General features: G+C 43.1%; 1 protein-coding gene across 8 annotated transcripts in view; it reads left to right on the top strand.

The window, feature by feature from the left end:
* RXFP2 (relaxin family peptide receptor 2) overlaps nt 1-16,859 on the top strand; it is a 58,600-nt gene extending 41,741 nt beyond the window's left edge. For all 8 annotated transcript variants that reach the window (XM_019498309.2, XM_059718470.1, XM_059718357.1 and 5 more), the window contains 5 exons: nt 1,218-1,289; nt 5,752-5,981; nt 7,623-8,033; nt 12,881-13,099; nt 15,070-16,859. In XM_019498309.2, coding sequence (XP_019353854.1) covers nt 1,218-1,289; nt 5,752-5,981; nt 7,623-8,033; nt 12,881-13,099; nt 15,070-15,329 — 1,192 coding nt within the window. In that variant the 3' untranslated portion in view covers nt 15,330-16,859. The remainder of the gene's footprint in view (nt 1-1,217; nt 1,290-5,751; nt 5,982-7,622; nt 8,034-12,880; nt 13,100-15,069) is intronic.
* Nucleotides 16,860-18,508: the final 1,649 nt, after the last annotated feature.

Below are 18,508 nucleotides of genomic sequence, written 5' to 3'. Positions count from 1 at the left end.
ATGCAAGTTGTTTTGATTTGTTATACTTTGTGTATATCTTCATGAGCGCCTAGCTTTTCTTTTGCTTTGTGTGATGCAGATGTTCTGTGGCAAATCTGATGTACCTGTGCCTTTGCTGCACCATTTTTTTCAAAGGTGTGTGTGGCTGGTGCCTCACTGTGGTACTCATATCTCTTTTTTTTTTTTTTTTTTTTTGGAGTGTGTTGTTGTATCACTCTTAGTCATACTTTTCTATCTTATTATGTGCACCTTGTGAAAGGTATTCGTGATTAATAAAAGGTTAAAACTTCTCTTTGGAAGCTTTGTTCCTTGTCTATTATAATGGCTTTTTCTGTTCTCCATTATTTCTTTTTCTTATTTTTCTTTTGACTTTCATTAATAACCTGTCCTTTAGGACCTTGCATAGTGAAAGCATAGCCATTTATTATCAACAGCAGCTGGGTCACCCTGTCAACAGTTGTCTCACTAACTCTCTAATTTCTCACCTAAAAATTTTTTCTTTGTATGGAGTTTTTGGGAAATGATAGGCTTCAAACAGCCTGTCTGGATTTTTCATATTTGTTTCAGTCAGCTTGCTACTAAAGATGTATTCTCTGTAGATATTCCTTTTTGTCCAATGCACATTAAAAATGAGCAGCTTTCAGGCTGTAGAGCACCAATGTATATCAGTCCTGAAAAGATTAACTACTTCCACCTAATCCAGTTCTTTGCAATGCTTCCAGTTTCAGAGTCCATAAGCAGCACGTTTCTTGAATTATTCTGCATGAAATTCATAGTTAGTCCAATCTTACACTCCCTTTGAACAGATCTCATAGGAATGAAAATCCATAGGGTAAACTAAATAGCGTTTGATTAATAAAGCTGTTCAGACACATGCTGCTGTCATTAGCTCAGCTTAGCGTACACAGAGAGTAAACAAGAGCAGTATCTTCAATGTCTTAAATGTATGGGGCACCTGTTCTCTAATTGTATATGAATACTGGTGAAGATAAACATATTGCATATATGACTTATTCTTTCATAAACATCCTTATTGCAATAGAAGGTACCAAGAGCATTCTTGTTAAAATAGATGTTAGCTTTTTTTTCATAAAGTAACTGACATTTCTGGTTTGGGAAATGTGCTTGTTTGCTTAATTCAGGATGTGATAACTGAAAAGGCTATTTTAAAATTAAAGAATTTGTTTCATAGATAATGAAATCTACATATTTTCCAGAGACTTGGAAACAATAGAGATCCCAAATATAAATGCAAGGATGTTTCAGCCCTTGAGGAACCTTTCCCACATGTATGTATTCAAAATAAAAAATATCATGACTCCTTTTCCTTAACACACAGAAATGTACCAAGTAGCTCTGATTTGTTATATATTTCTGTTTTGTTAAATGCTAATAAGATTGTCAAATAGGCTTCTGTTTCTTCAAAAGGTATTGAATATGTTAAACTTCTATGCAGAGATAATTAAAAAAATGCATCTTCTTCATGTAATTCATATTCCCTACTGGTATCATTCTACTTTTCCATAGTGACTTTTTTATTACATGCTTTGAAGAAGGGAGGCATTTTTTTAGGCCAAAATCCAATTCAGAAATGGCAGCTTTTAAGGCCTCCGTAGAGTTAAGATTTTAGAGCCTATTCCAGTTGAACAACTCACCTTTCCTTTCTGAGGATACCTGGAAAGGGTCAGTAACTGTCAGGTTGTTCCCGTACACACTGAACATCTTGAACCTTTTGCTCTAATCCTAGTTCTTTATCCTGTTTTGGCTTTTCTCCCTCAAAGTATCCCCAGTTGCTGCCTCTGTATAATGACATAGAAAGTAAGTATTCATCAATGACTGTGCACTTGTCTTCCTGAATTTATTCCTAGAGTTCAAATCATACTGCATCCTCCACTCTTTACTTCCTCTGGAAAATGGAAAGCTTCATTCTGTTCCTAACTCCACTGTGTCATCAGTGTGTAAAACATAAACTGCCCCTGCGCAGTTGTCTACCAACAGACTACTAGCAAAGTCACCCACTGAGCTACTGGGCCATACCTGCAACAAAATTCGATACATCAGCCTTCCTATATTTCACAATCATTTCAGAAAGCTAGTTTATCTTAATAAAATACATATTTTACCATTTTAAGTTATTTTATATATCTTTTTCTTTCATTAATTTATATTTTTGGATGATCTAATATTTATGTACAGGTTTCCTTCGCTTTATGCTGTACATACATTCCTGGAAAACAGAACATAACTCGAATTTGCATAAAGGGAACCCAGTTTACAATGTAACAAATAGGGATACGTTCCAAGACCTCAATTGTAGTGACTCCCAGACCCATTTCTACCACTTTTACAAGACAATTTTGGTACTTACCAACAGCAGACAGTACAGACAAGCACAGGGTGGTAGTGAATGTTTAGTTGGTGTGAAGAGAGGGTGGTGAAGGGTGTTAGTATTAGTGAAGTTCTCTTGTGCTTCATTGATGGACCAGGAAGAGGAGTAAGAGAGAAGCTAGTGGGACACTTAGAAGCCATAATGGGGATGGCAACTACAGAAACATGTGTCGCCAACAACGAGCGAGGAGCACTGGTCCACACAAGAAATTATATTTTGGTGCGCATCACTCCCACAATGCATTGCACAAAGCACTTGACTGCGGGCTTCCACCACACCGATCACATAAGAGTGAATTTACCTGACCTATAAAAATGTTTTGGCATAAAAAGGGTCATCGCATAAGAGTGAATTCGCACATACAGAACCTGCATAAAGCGAGGGAAACCTGTACATCATTTCACGTATAAACGGATAAAATATTTGATTTTTGGAAGTTGATGTTTTTTGTGAATATTTTGCTTTTGCTCTATCTGGCTCCATTTCAGCAGAGCTCTTGAGCACCAGTTTAACATCAAATATGTTCTTATACCAAATTGTACTGAGGATCACACCTGCCCTGCCCACCCCATCCACGTTTCATGCCTGCCTCCCCCACCCCTCATGGATTGTACCTCTTCCCTATGCCACCCACAGGTTATGTCTGCCCTGCCCACCCAACCTGTGGGTCATAACTGCCCCCCCCACCTGCCCACAGATTGTGCCTGCCCTGCAACCCTAAATGCGGGTCATGCCGTGCCTGCCCACCCCACCCATGGGTTACACCTGCCCCCCGACCTCACCTGCAAATCATACTGTCCCCTCCATCCCACCCACAGGTCATGCCTGCCTCCCCACTCCACCTGCAGGTCACACCCGCCCCCTACCTCCCAGTGGACCCCCCCCCCAGTCCCTTCCAGCCTGCTGGACCCCTAACCCCCCCTCCATCCTGACTTACTTGATATTGGGCAGACATTTTGATTTGATTTACTGCCCCCCTCCCAATGCCCCTGAATGTCTTGCTTAGCTTTAGAGAAATGCATTAAATAAATTTTCACTCCAAAGAACTGAGAAACATGCTGGAATCAAAAGAATATATGTCAGTTCCACTATAAATTACCATGCTTCCTTTTCATAAATGCTAGTTTTCAATAATTTATTAACCTTCCTCTTTTTTTAGTATAGCTAGGGGATGAACTACTCCAAGCAAACACCCTCTGCAAAAGTGTGTCTTTTTCATCAGCCCCACTCTATTTGACTAAACAAGTCAAAAGTGTCAGTATCTCAGTAACATAGCTCAGATTCAGTTTACTGATGGCCTTAAGTGTCAAGTCACAGTTTAAAGACAAACCACACACCAACAGTCTGTTAATGCAGAAAGCAACATTGACCTGGCAAAATCCCTTCTGCCAAGATCAAATCACAAATCTGCTGCTTAGGAATCCCAGCATGAAACACCGTGTAATATCAGTGTTCAATTTGTGCAAAAAAATTATGGCCCCAAAATCAGATAAGTAAACTTTTTAGTGTGGCAGTCTTGCCTATCTTCTCCTGGTTCCTCGGGCTTAGAGAACTGCCAAAGCAATTGGTGGGGCAAACCAATCAGAGACCAGCAGGGGAGGGGCCTTGGGAGAAGTCCTCCCCACCCCTACATCGGGGCGAGGTGAAGAGCGGACCTAATTGAAGACTGCACTCCACCTCCCCACAATCGGCCAGTCTTCACTCTTGGGACAGAGTCCCAAAAGTGTATATAAGGAGCTGCGTGCACAGTACACAGAGGAGATGACAAGGGACAGAGAAGAAAGAAGAAGCTGGGGCTGAGGAAGAGCTAGGAAAGAGCTACCAAGGAGGCATGTCCAATTGTCCTGAAGAGCCTGAAGACTCCACCATTGGACGGGAACTGCGTCCCCAATCCCTCACCACAAGACAGCGTGCCAAGCCAGTGTAGGCATCACTGCACGGAGGGGCCACAAGGGACCGGGACTTTGGGAGCCGCTCAAGGCAGCTTGGGTCTCCAACCCTGACACAAGGCCAGATGATGCAAGTGTCACTGCATGGAGGGTCTGCAAGGAAACCAGGACCTTGAGAGCCATTTGAGGTGGCTCAAGTCTCCAACCCCAGCACTTGGCCTAATGGTGCAGGCAGCGCTGCACGGAGGGTTCATGAGAGACCGGGACCTTGGGAGCAGCTTGAGGCGGCTCGGGCCTCCAATCCTGGCACAATGTCAGAACCAGTGCAGATGCCGCTGCATGGTGAGTCATCATCAGACTGAGGGCCCTTGGAGGGGGCAGGGGACGGTTCAGGCCCCATTCCCTGCTGTCGGGCACGAGGGCCCATGGGCAGTGCAGGTTCCACAGTGCAGCAGGCCTGTATTGGAGCCCCAGCCCTGGGCTCATACGAGGTGGCCCAGGCCCACAATGTGAGAAGGCTGAGAAGGCTGAGCTATCTGGACATGTGAATGAGTCACGCACCCAACACAGGACCTGAGACAGAGCACCTGCTATAGGAGCTGCTTGCTTAGCTGGGGATGGAACACCAGGAACCTTTGCAGGACCCTACTCACTGGGAAGCGTGAGTTCTCGGACAAGGGGTTTCCCCCCGGGGAGGGACACAGTGGATAGTCCCATCAGAGGAGGTTTATGCTAGAGAGAGACAGACTCCTCTGGAGGAGGTGGGTATTTGTGATTACCATACATTTTGGAGTGTTTGTTAATTGCTTCCCATGTCTTATATTTTGGAGTGTTTATTAACTGTTTACTGTGCTTTATATTTTGGGGTGCTTACCCATCAATTGTTGGGACATACTTACCCTCTGGGGATCTGTGGGTGGGGTTTCTCTCATGGGTCTTGGGGGACTACTATACTTACCTGTTATTATTTGCTGACTTTAATATATTATATGTCAATATTTATCTTTATCACCTATCCAATTTATTCTATCCCCTCCTCTTTTGTTCTGCACCTGAATAAACCATGTATATAGTTAAGCTATTGTGTCCGGGTCTTCCTCTATAGAGACACCAGAGAAGGGGAAGCTGCGAGCAAGCTGCAGTTTCCATCTCCAGCACGCATGCCCTGATGACCCTCCCCTTCTATTGGAGAGGGGAGTACACACTCTGGTACACCCAGGTTATATTAGAAAGGTGTTAAAAACAACTCTGAGCAAATCTGATAGTCTTCTAACATCAACTACGGATTCAAGGCAAGAACCTAGTTGAATGTCAAACTGATTTAGGCCTCTTACATCACCACCTGTTTCAACCAATAGGCATAATGCTTGTCAGGATTGTCTTTCTTTGCATCTAACTGAAGACCAAATACATAATTGTGCCTTTGGCCTGTGCTTGAACAGCTATTTTATGTGTTCATTTCTTTGCTTTCAGGTACTTCAAAAAATTTCGGTATTGCTCCTATGCTCTCCATGTCCGAATATGCACTCCATTAACAGATGGGATTTCATCATTTGAGGACCTCTTAGCTAACAATGTTCTAAGAGTATTTCTCTGGGTCATAGCTTGCATTACATGTTTTGGCAATCTTTTTGTCATTGGAATGAGATCGTTCATCAGAGCTGAAAACAAAACACACACTATGTCTATCAAAATGTTGTGTTGTAAGTATATATTAGTGGTATTAATTTAAAATTGAAAACAGTCTGGTATATTATGTATATTCCAGCATGTTTAGCTTTGCTTAGTACAGGGGTCAGCAGCCCCTGGCACGTATGCCAGAGCATGGCATGCAAGGCCATTTTGCTCAGTACACCGCGGCCGGCCCAGGCAGCTGCAGCCAGCCACACAGCCCAGGCTGAAAGTAGCAGGTGGCTGGGAGGCTGCAAGCCCTGCTGCAACAGCCTGGATTCCGTGGGTGGCAGCAGCTGTCCAGAGCCCAGGCCAGCTACAGGCAGGAGGCTGCCAACAGCTGTACTGGGCTCCAGAGCCCTGGCTAAACTCAGTGGTGGCTGCACATGTGCCTCAGGAGTGGGGGTGGGAGCAGCCTGGGCAGCGCAAGCCCAGCCCCTCCTCCATCATCCACCCAGAGATGCACATGCAGCTGCCACTGTCAGAGAGCCAGTGCCAAGGCTCCAGAGCCTGGTGCAGCTGTTTCAAGTCTCCCAGCTGCCCAGAGCCTGGGCCAACTGTAGCAGGCAGCCAGGCCCCGCCCCCAGCTGTCCACCCAGAGGCGTGCATGCACCTGCTGCCACCATGGAGCCTGGCCAGGGCTCTGGAGCCTAATGCAGCAGTTTATAGCCTCCTGACTGCCTGCCATAGGTGGCCCAGACTTTGGGCACCTGCATTAGGTGATAAGCAGGCTGCAAACAGCTGCACTGAGCTCCAGAGCCCTGGCACCAGCTCCATGCCAGCAGTGACTTTGGACACAGGGCAAGGAAGGGGCTGGGGCAGGGCAACCCAGGCCTCTTCCCCACCTTCACCTCCGCTGAAGGTGCATGTGTAGATGTTACTAGCAACAAGGATTGGGTCCCTTGTGTCTGCCCTGCGGCCTGCCCCGGCATGCCAAGTCAATGCATGGGTCAGGGTTGGGGTGTTACTCTTGCCAAAAACATTGCTCACCCCTAGCTTAGTAGATTTATGTATCACGTACCAAGTATTAGCTCCAGAATATGTGTAATCTGCATTTGACTGGTTTTGTCCCATTTCCAGATATTCTTGGTATAATCAGAATGTTTCTCTAATCCTTTCGACTCAACTGACCAAGATGTATGGAAAGAGTCTTTAAAAACTTAGTGGTTTCACTTTATCAATTATGTTATTACTTTGACATTAAAGAATATACAAGGGTTAACTACTTACAGTGTTAACTACTTGCTCTTTATATATTGTGGTTTTTTGTGCAATCCCCGTGTGATTTAAAAATCGCATATTTCATAATTAGGCAGAAGTTTATACTGATTGCAAATGAATGCACTGTATTTTGTCTAACTTTCAGGCTAGTAAGGTTCTCTCCTTGGCTCCAGTAATCAAGGCTTTGTACACTCATTTCCTGTCTATATGCATTCTTCTTAGTAGAGATGCCTGTTATTTATTGTTAAATAAATCCAGGCAGTGCCACGACCTAGTATTTATGGCATGATCACAGTCTCGCCAGTCAAATTTCTTCTGATATCACAAACACTGTGGTACATACATTACTGCATACATCAGCCACAATTTGGCCAACTCTAAAAAGAAGTTTTTTGTGTTTACCGTTTTTAACTTCTGCTTTCACTAAACTGTAAATTTCACTTTTCAAATAGGTGCTGATTGTCTAATGGGTGTGTATTTGTTCTTCATTGGAATCTTTGATGTTAAATACCGTGGAGAGTATAAAAAATATGCCGTGCTGTGGATGGAAAGCTTACCATGTCATATCATGGGGTTTCTGGCCATGTTGTCTACAGAAGTCTCTGTCCTTTTGTTGACATATCTGACTTTGGAAAAATATTTAGTGATTGTCTTTCCCTTCAGTAATATCCGACCAGGAAAACATCAAACAGTAATAATCCTTGTTTCCATATGGATTATTGGATTTGTTATAGCAATAATCCCATTTGGGGATGAGGACTTTTTTGGAAATTATTATGGGAAAAATGGAGTTTGTTTCCCACTTTATTCTGATCAAACAGAAGAAATTGGAGGCAAAGGGTATTCTTTTGGCATTTTTCTTGGTAAGCTTAATTTTTTCCCAGTGTCTAAATGACTAGTTTATATAATTTTTTTACAAAGTACAGCATATATATTTTCACTTCAATTTTACTATTCATACTGTGTTCCTATTAAAGAAAGAAAACATGATCCCAAGGTTTGAATTATGGGGGAACTTGGGAGGGGAGGGGCTGAGACCCCCCCCCCCCATAAAAGATGAGAGCACCTCCCCCATAAAATTTGAAAATAATAACCTTGGAGAGGGGGGGTCTCCAATTTTATTAGGGCATTGTGGTGGGCAGCCCAATTTTTTTTGTAGACCTCCCCAAAAGCTAACGTGTAATTCAAACCCTGCATGATCTTACCCTGAAGAATTTAGAATCTAATTTTAAACAAGATATAAGTGACTATAATAAGGAAAAGGAAAGACATGAATGGTGGAGTGGAAATATGGTAACAATAAGAATATGTAATTACATAGCTATATTCCCTGAACAGCATGATGGTTCACTTTGATTTTCACTTTGATAAATTAGAAAAAAAAATTATCTTCATCTACTACCTCATAATATAGAATCTAGCTACAATAATATAAGAAATAGAGGATGAATTGTGAAAGCAAAAACCTAAGTGTAAGCTAGTGGTAGAGAATGCTAATCACAAAAATCTATAAAATGAACTGGAAATAAGCAGTCATAAAACCTAAATCAGGACTTTAATATGAAATATAAATATACATGATTGGACAGTGCTTCAGAGCATCCTATTTAACCAAGGAAAGAGCATTATTCAAGCCTCCAGAAAACTACCTTACCCCTGCATCACATCTCCTGAACCATATTAATACATTATCAAATTATATACATTTAACAATTATCTGTAGGGTGTTTTTATTTCTTGACTTCAAAATACACAAGAATATAGGGCTTTTGTTTGCCTAGAACTAAATCCTAGTTCCCTGAACCAGAAGTGTGAGGGCAATAAACTTATTGAAGAAGATGTCAGATTCATGTAGCATTCCATGTGCATTACAGCCAACCAAACAAGAAATAAACTTCAGGCAAACACACTTGTTTGGTGCACATTTTGTGAGCTATAACTATGAAAAGACACAGTATAGACTTGTAAGAGAAGACACTTCCTTTTTTGTGGTCTAGCTATTTCAAGCATTTCAGTTTAAAGATTTTTCCGTTTTTCTGAAACTGTGAAAATGACTGTTTGTAGAGAATTTGATCTCTTCCAAGGATGATTTAGTGCCAGTTCAGATTTTTTTAAAAGACCTTTTTGCTTGTGGTTTTTGTTTTAGGCCCTGATTCAGCAAGACTGTGAAAGTATATTCATGAAGCATTTAAATAGCCCTATCAGTTTCTACAGTTTATGATTATTCAGGGTCTTATAATAATGCATATATTTAAGCATCATGCTAAATGAGGACTTAAAATATTTTTATTTGTATTCTGCCCATCTTGCAACCTTTATATACTAATGTAAACATTATGGCTGCTTATAGACATTAAAAACAAAACAAAATGACACTTTAATTTGAACTCAGCACACTCCAGCATCAAGTCCAGTGCGTGTCAAGAAAAGGCATCACATTAGTTGGACCTGGCTTGCCCAACTTTTGTATACATCAGGCACTTAATGGGGCACAAAAAAGCCCTGCTGAATCACCCAATCTGTAGAGATGCTGTAGAACTGGGTTGAACTAACATGCTGCTTCTTCCGGTAAAACACATCTTTAAACATCTGTAAACAGCCCATGTGGTTAGTCTGTTCTCATGCAGATAGTAGGTTTGACATAGACTTTTCACTCTGGAGTCAGGAAGGATTTTTTTCATTAGGTCACACTGACCATGACTGTAGGGGTGTTTGCCTTTCTCTGTAGTGTGGTACATGACACCCTGAGCATAGATTAGCCGGTTACTCCCCTGTCATTGAAGTGGCAAGGTACTGACAGCTTCCCCTGCTTTTACCTATGGCATGTTATAGTGTACTGTAACATGAATATTTTCCTGCTGCTTCATAGGTTGCTATGAAAATTATTTTATCAAAATTGATTTACCTATAAATAATTTATTAATATTAAAATCCCAGAGTATATATTGTCCTGAAAAATCCATTCTCCTCAGTTGCCTTATGTATAAGAATCTTCTTAGGATTTGCTTAGGAAATGTTTTTTTTCTGTTTTTTTCTACTGAATTTATTTTGAAATCAAGTTAGTGTTCCACAGTGGGTGCATCTACGCGAGACTCTTTACTGTGGAGTTGTCTAATTAGCTCCACAGTAAAGCATAACCATCTGCACAGGCACTCCTATTAGGCCAGAGTAAACTAATTAACTCTGCCATAGGATATTACTTCCTGACACAAGTACTATCCTATGGTACAGTTATTTACTTCACCACAATTCATGTGTCAACAGTGACCAGGGCTGTCTGGGGCACAAGGATGCTACCTTGAGGGAGCGGCCTGCCAGTTAGCTCCACACTGTAGCACCCTCGTGCCTCAGCCAGCCCCTCTGCAGCATACTAAGCTGGTGGGGAGCAGCCCTGGGCTGCCAGGATGACCCCCCTGACCTACTGCCAGTCAGGACTGTGTCACCTTGGTTCAACATGCTGCAGTCCCAGGCGCATGTGTAAACACTGTGTTCAGGAGCAGTAAACGCCAGTGCAAAGTATGCTGGAGTTTATTGCATCGCTTTGATATCATGTAGAGATGCACCCAGTGTGACTTTTTCATTCACAAATATATGTTACAAACATAGGCCATGGTTACAGAATTTACCTCCCTTTTTTGATAGAGCCACATATTCTTTTCTTGCAGAAAACAGCATGAAAAGAGCAGACACCCACACAAAATATGCACAGAAATGCCACAAGAATTAGCACCATAGCATGCTAATTCATGTGTAGAGCTCCTGCTCACGGGATGTACAGTGGACTTGGATAGAGATCCCACTGCAAAGAAACAAAACCTACAGTGATGTCAGTGGAGAGGAGCGTGTAGGCCAGAATTCCAGCACCCAGCACCACTATGAGCACAGAGACTAGGGGCACAGTATTTTAAGGTGCAGCATCTTCAGTCCATACACCATAATATATCTGTATAATACACCAGAATATACCTGCATAACAATGATATGTGGCCCCTCTACAGTAGCCTCAGAGCCATATCCTGTTGAGATAAATTCCTAATCCAGCTTCAAAGGGCCATATAATTAAATTGTTTTTAAAAGACTGCGCTAGAGCTTGGTTGTAAAATCAGCTTTTACATGGTTCTGAAAAACAATCTAAACTGAATTTGAGCCCAGACAGACTACATTTCACAGAATTTTAGAAGCAACTGGACCACATTCTCCTCTAAATTGCAAATCCAAGTCAATGCCTTTTACTGAGAACAGAATTTGGACCATTATTAGAAAGTCCTGCACTTAAAGAAAGGATGGGAAGCTTCTTTACACAGGGTATGAAACACATTGTACATCTGCTTTGCACACGAGTCTTGCCAGGGCCATCCCTAGGGGATTGTGAATTGGGGCGACTGCCCCAGGTCCTGCGCTTTAGGGGACCCCATAGACAGTGCCGTACAGACCCTGCCACAGCCTCGCTGCCACCGGCGGCGGCTGTGGGCAGTTGCCACCACTCCCACCCTTGCCGCCACTGCCACCGGCTTCTGAGGGCAGCCATCCCTCCCCCCCGGCCGTTGACACTGCTGCCAGCTTCTGCAGGTGGTCGCCACCCCTACCCCCTGGCCCTGCATAGGCTGATATGCCCTGGGCCCCACACACCCCTAGGGACAGCTCTTGCAGTCATTTCTGATGGACTTCAGAAGTGAGCTGAGAAAGCTATTGGCTAGCATCAATGTAATCAGCTTTCAGGATGCAAGATCCGGGATACAGTCCCAGATGTTTCCACACACCTCTGGAAGTGGGAGATGGTTATGTCCCTTCTGGCTCTGATTATCATAACCACCATATTGCTATGCAACAGACAGGCTAAGTATCTCTGCTGAGGAGCAAGCTAGTTAGTCTGGATGCATTAACACATGAATGTAGCTATTCTGATTCTTGACTACACCTACCTCCTGAGCAGAAGCATAGCTGCATTCACATGGCACTGCACCCAGGTTGCTTAATTCTGCCTCTCAGCAAAGCTAATAAGTTCAGACACTGTGAGGCAGAACTAATTAGCAGATTTGCATGCAGTACCATGTGAATACGACTACGCTGCAGCTACCTCCCAACCCACAACCATTTTGTTCCCTGTACCAGGCAGTATTGTACTTTGTCCCCTCACTGTATAAAACAGGACATTGCCTGCTGCTGATCTAGGACCAATTTTTCAAACTCAAGATGACAATTCTACTTTGGGTAGTCCTCAGGAAGGCTGGGACAGCCTCAAAATTCAGGACTCTCCTGGAAAATTCAGGATAGCTGGTCGCTTTAGTTAGTATATGTATTAGTGGGGTTTTGCTCTTCCACAATAAGGAAGCCGTTATTTCATTAACGTTCACTTCTATAAGATACTTTGTCTTTCAGACTTACTGCAGCCTATCTAGTCAGGGGATCAGGCTAGTGGGAATCATGAACTCATACAGTGCATTAATTATCTGTTTCTATAGTAACTCACACTACAGCTCACTTCACACTGTGTAACAGAGGGGAGCACCCGGTATGCATGAAAGCTAAATAACAGCTGTTTGAGATATGTTTCTAAACATTAAGATCTATATGTAAAGGGGGAATATGTAGAGTATATGGAATAAAGTTAGTTAGGAAAAAGAAATATAACAATGGTGTGAGAAAAGGGAGATAGGAAAAGTCCTTTTCAGTTTGCTGGTTTTGAATCTTCTCTTTTTTTCCCCAATAGGTGTGAACCTACTTGCCTTCATCATAATAGTGTTTTCATATGTCAGTATGTTTTATTCCATAAAAAAAACTGCCCTTCAGACATCAGAAGTCAGGAGCCATATTCATAGGGATGTTGCTGTTGCCAATCGATTTTTTTTTATAGTATTCACTGATGCCATCTGCTGGATTCCTGTTTTTGTTATAAAAATCCTCTCTCTGTTCCAAGTGGAAATTCTAGGTAAATTTATCTTTGCTCTTTGATAATGTGATTTCTTAGCTCTTCTTTTGTTAAAGTTTCAATATTCATATAAAGCTGGACCCTGTGATCTTTGCCCAGTACTTCTGCAGGCCAAATTCTCATTAATTATGAAGGAGTTTATCTGAGAAAGGACCCAAGGATTGTTCACAGGGTTTAAATATTTATCAAAACATCCGGCCTGATACTTGGCTTCTGCTGTATTCAGAAATCAGAGAAAAATAAACTGGTATCGCCCTCAAAAGTCACATGTGGAACCGAGAACTGTACAAGCTCTTCTACTGCAATGGCTGTACAATCTCAAAATGATACTCAGAAATCAGCGCAAGAGTGGGGTTTAGACAGTCCAAAGTCTAGACCTGTAATGAATATGCTGACAGGTTCCCAACTGTATGACTTCCAGATAATACTTGAATATAAGCATTTTTGTCTTTCCATTACAATTCTGGAAAACTGACAGCTTTTGCATAAAATTAAGTACTGTAAATAACTTTTACCCCACAGCCAACAGAGGCATTAAACAAACCCAAAGGATTGTCACTTGTGTGAGGAAACCTAGTTTAGCTTCATTCATCATACAGTAATATATTTGCATTCCAAGAGAACAGCCTGTTAACAAATGAAGTGCTGTAAAAAAATACTGGCTCTCAGGTAGGTGTTCAGGTCATTCAGCTCAGTGGCTGGACCACTGGCCTGGGATTCAGGAGATCTCATTACTATTCCATCAGTTGCTGGCCTGCACCACTGCAGAGCTGCATTCCATATCTGAAAAATGGTCTATTGATAAGATCACAGTTGGGGACTGATCGGCTAAGCAGCAGCACTGCAGAAAAGGACCTGAGGTTTAGAATGGACAATAAACTGAATATGAGCCAACAATGTTCCTTTATTGCAAAGAAAGCTAATGGCATACTGGGCTGCATTAGCAGGAGTGGTGCCAGCAGATCAAGAGAAGTGATTATTCCCCTCTATTTGGCAGTTGTGAGGCAACATCTGGAGTACTGTGTCCAGTTTTGGCTGTATCCCGCCCCACTACAGAAAGGATGTGGACAAATTGGAGAGAGTCCAGCAGAGGGCAATGAAAATGGTTAGGGGGCTGGGGCACGTAATTTATGAGGGGAGGCTGAGGGAAGTGGGCTTATTTAGTATGGAAACTGAGAGGGGATTTAATCACAGCCTTCACCTTCAGCTACCTAAAGAGGGGTTTGAAAGAGGATGGAGCTAGACTGTTCTCAGTGGTGGCAGATGACAGAACAAGGAGCAATGCTTTCAAGTTGCAGCAAGGGAAGTTCAGATTAGATATTAGGGAAAACATTCTTATGAGGATGGTAGTGAAGCACTGGAACAGGTTACCCAGAAAGATTGTGGAAACTCCATGCTTGGAAGTTTTTAAGACCTAGCTACACAAAGCCTTGGCTGGGATGATCTAGTTGGGGATGGTCCTGCTTTGAGTACAGGATTGGACTAGATGACCTCCTGAGGTCTCTTCCAACCCTAGTTTTCTATGATTCTATGATTCACCTCTTTTGTATCCCATTTTGAAATCAACTGATAAAAGTCCCATATAAGAGCTAGAAGATGTATTTTTAATACATCATGTGCTGAACTTCAGCACATGTTTAATCGTTTTGCTTTATGGGTCTTTATATCAGTAAATAGAAAGTAAATATATGACAGAACATATGACCATGACATGCAAAATAACACTGTCACACGTAAACAGTACTTAGGTTTGTGTCTTGTTGTCTCTTTGTATTACAAAGTGTGGTAGATTAATACAGACCACAATATCCAAGTCCCCTTCATATAAAAATAATATTACAGTATAGTTCTAAAAATTATAGACTGAAAAAACTGTTGGGATTACAATATGTTATGCTTTTGCTTCTCCATAATTCCTACAAAGGAAAATGCTGAATAGCTTCTGAAGTTCTGTATCTTGTTTTTTCTAGACACAGTCACTTCCTGGATAGTGATATTTATTCTACCAATAAACAGCGCGTTGAACCCAATTCTCTACACTCTAACAACAACTGTCTTTAAGGAGAAGTTAAAACAGTTTCTGCACAGTCATCGAAGGAGGTCTGTTTTAAAAAATGACAGAAACAGCTTGGCTACATCAGTGTGCACAGGTGGTTCCCTAATTCACGCCTCCTCATTTAAACTTGGATTATTAAACAAACAATCCTTGGGGATAGTAAAATTAACTTAATCATACAAGTGATGGTTTTTCAGCGAGATCATGGGAACTGGATCTCAATGGATTGCAGTAATGCTAATCTCTTTGAGATTTATTTAGAAATTTCTTTGTCATTGCCACCTCTGTATTCATCTTCCCATAAAATAATAAAAGCAACAGCTGGTAGTTTATCTGGGTGTCGTGTTAAGGTTCAAAGCAAGCATGCTGAATGTTGGAACTGAAAACAATGACACATTTCTATTATTCATTCCATTTCCCCAGTCACCAATTATACTAGCAGTTCCCTATTATAGCCTTTGTAACACTGAAGAAATACAGAAGTAAAAATTTCCAAAAATGATTTGGCTAAGTGAGATTATAAGTAGTTTTCACCAAGGATGAAAACTGCCAGTGGGCAGTAGGCCAGCACACACTCTGTGCACCATGGAAGTCCAGTTTCATTCTGTTGGATGTTAATAGAATATAGGCACTCTGTTGGCTGTCTGCAGAGAGATGAATGCCCCCTTGAGCACATAATTTCACATGCCAACCACACAAGACATAATTAAAGGTCATTCTTTTAGTGCATCTCAGGGTTTGTTAATCCCAGTTAGATCTGACTTGGTGCAACAGAGTAGCCATCTTTATTCTATGAACAAAAGGCTTAACTGAATGTTCTTCAAGCATAACAGGAGACAAACACAACATAGAATGTCCCCATCTATTGGGAGGAGCGTGTGTTGTACACACTGACACACACATGTGCACCTCATCCCTCCTAGGTAACATTTTCCTTTAAGTACTTGGGCCAGATGGTGACTTGCCTCAGATGACATGATTCAAAACTGACTGGGGAAAAATAGATGGAGGCCTAACAGACCACAAAGAAGGCCAGCTGGGTTTTGAGCCTGTTCCAAAATATGTGTAAGAATCAAAAGGAAGAGACTAACCTGATTGAAGAAGAACCCAGGCAGAGCAGGGAATACAAGCAGCTGTTGCAAGGAGGACAGTTGTGTGCCTGGGTACTAGGCAAGGAGGTGGAAATGGATGGAGTGGAGTAGAGTTTTATGTTGTTGACTGGAGAGTCTGTTGGTGTTTTCCATTGTGTGTATTGTTTATCTGGTATTGTAAGCCAGGCTAAGCCTTTCTGGATAGGGTGAGGTATAAATGTAAGTAATAATAATGTTAATGTAGTGTTAGAGTGATGTTGTAGCCATGACTGTCGAGGAATGATGTAAGAGGCAAGAATTTCCTAGGGTGATACATTATTGGACCAATTGCATAGTTGGGATAGAGTTAGACAAGCTTTTGAATAAAGAATGTCTATGCCAGGGGTAGGCAACATTTTTGCCAGAGTGCCAAAAATACCACAATGCCTACCTTATAGGATGCCAGAGTGCTGGCACACCAGAAAAACAAAACTGGGGTGGGGGGCACATGGCAGGACACACTGCATATTAATATAGTTAATAATCATAAATGCTGCTTTTTTATGGTAAATACCAAATTTTCTAAAAATTCTACAGGAGGTAACAATAAATAAAACTTCATATACTACCTTTATTATTGTATATTCTTTTTTGTTAAGTATGTTGTGATGAAAGAGAGAAAAAAGAGAGAGGGGAGAGGGAGAGAAAGGGAGAGAGGCATGGGGAGAAGCAGGTGTGTGGGAGGCACCACAGGCAGGCTGGCTTGGTCAGGCCCTTGGAAAGGAGGGAGCTGGAGGAAAGTAGGGGCCAGGCAAGGAGCAGGGGCTGCCCCGGGGCTCAGCAGACTCTGGGTGCAGTGGGGGTTCCCAGTGGTCCCCCGAGATAGGGCCTGGTCTGGCCCACGCAGCTCCATGGGGATGAGGTGCAACCACCCTGCCTGCAAGGGCATGCTGCCTGGCTGGGACAGGACACTGAGCTTGAGGGGCTCCTGACTTGGCCTCTGTGCATGCCGGGCACAGCATGAGCAAAGCGGAGCCCCCTAGGTCATGGCAGGAGCCCCCTGAGCTGTGGGAGTTCCCCGGGCTCTGAGAACAGCCACCACAGGTGGCACTCAGAGTTAAGTCAACAAGGAGCCTGCAGTGCAGTGGCCCTATGCAGTGCCTGCCCTGGCCCTGGCCCCGGCCACAGCCCCTAAACAGGAGCTGCGGGTAAGCAAGGCCAGGGCCCAGGCAGGCTGGGGCAGCTGCAGCAACTGTTCACAGGAGCTCCCACAGTTGGTGGGCCCTTGCACCAGGGGTGGCTCTGCCCTGCTCACACTGTGCCCAGCACACAGGGAGGCTGAGCCTGGAGCTGGAAGCCCCCTGAGCCCGGCGTCCTGCCCTGGCCAGGCAGCATCCCCTCATGGGCAGAGTAGCTGCAGCCCATCCCTGCAGAGCTTGGGAGCGCGAGGGCTCAAGGAAACTGACAGGCCTGAGGCATGTTGAGGAAAATGTCTTTGTTTAGGGAAAAAACCCCTAAGGTTGGAGCAGGAGGCTAAGAAGATAAGGGGGTACGGAGGGAGGAAATTTCCCCTCTCCATAGGGAGGTTCTGAAGGTGGACCCAGCCCATGGAGGGAGGATGTGTGCACCCCAGGCTTTTCCGTAGGGGACATTGAATCCCAATTTGAAAGATTTTGCCTTTGTGAAAAACCCTTGGTTCAAAGGCAACACAGTGCCTTGGTCTGGCTGCTATGGCATGCTGTAAAAACAGCAGTTGAGGAAAAAGCTCAGCGAGCCTCTGAAATTGAGGAAAAGGAGGAGCTAATCCAAATTCTAAAAGATAGATGTATTCAATTGGAAACCAGTAATTAGACTCTAAAGGGGTTGTCTCGGAACTTGGAAAATGAAAATGAGCAATTGAGAAAAATAAATCAAGACAATGCCCAACAATTGGAATTATTGGACCAAGAAAAGGCTAGCCGAGAAGCCTTGCAAAAATTGGTAAAAACAATGGCTAAAGACCAAGCCGAGAAGGGAGCCAAGGTCAACCATGGCCCCTGTCTAAATACCATTAACTGTTTGAAAAAGGAACTCCAGGAGCGCAGCCTGCAAGTAGCAGCTGTTATCCGGGGAGACCAAGCCAGGGATCCAGACATCCCCTTCAATCCAGGAGAGATTTGGGGTGGGGAGATGTGGGGAGATCCAGAGGATGCAGGGGAGCCCTCTCCTGAAGACCCTAAGTCTGATCAGGAAAGGACCCTGGTGCCTGAGGTGAGCGCAATCACGCGGACCTCAGTCACTCGG

This window comes from Alligator mississippiensis, chromosome 1 (genome assembly GCF_030867095.1).
Source record: "Alligator mississippiensis isolate rAllMis1 chromosome 1, rAllMis1, whole genome shotgun sequence".
NCBI classification, from domain to species: Eukaryota; Metazoa; Chordata; order Crocodylia; family Alligatoridae; genus Alligator; species Alligator mississippiensis.
The sequence above is the reverse complement of the archived record's forward strand: the minus strand, read 5'-3'. Positions and strand labels throughout refer to the sequence as shown.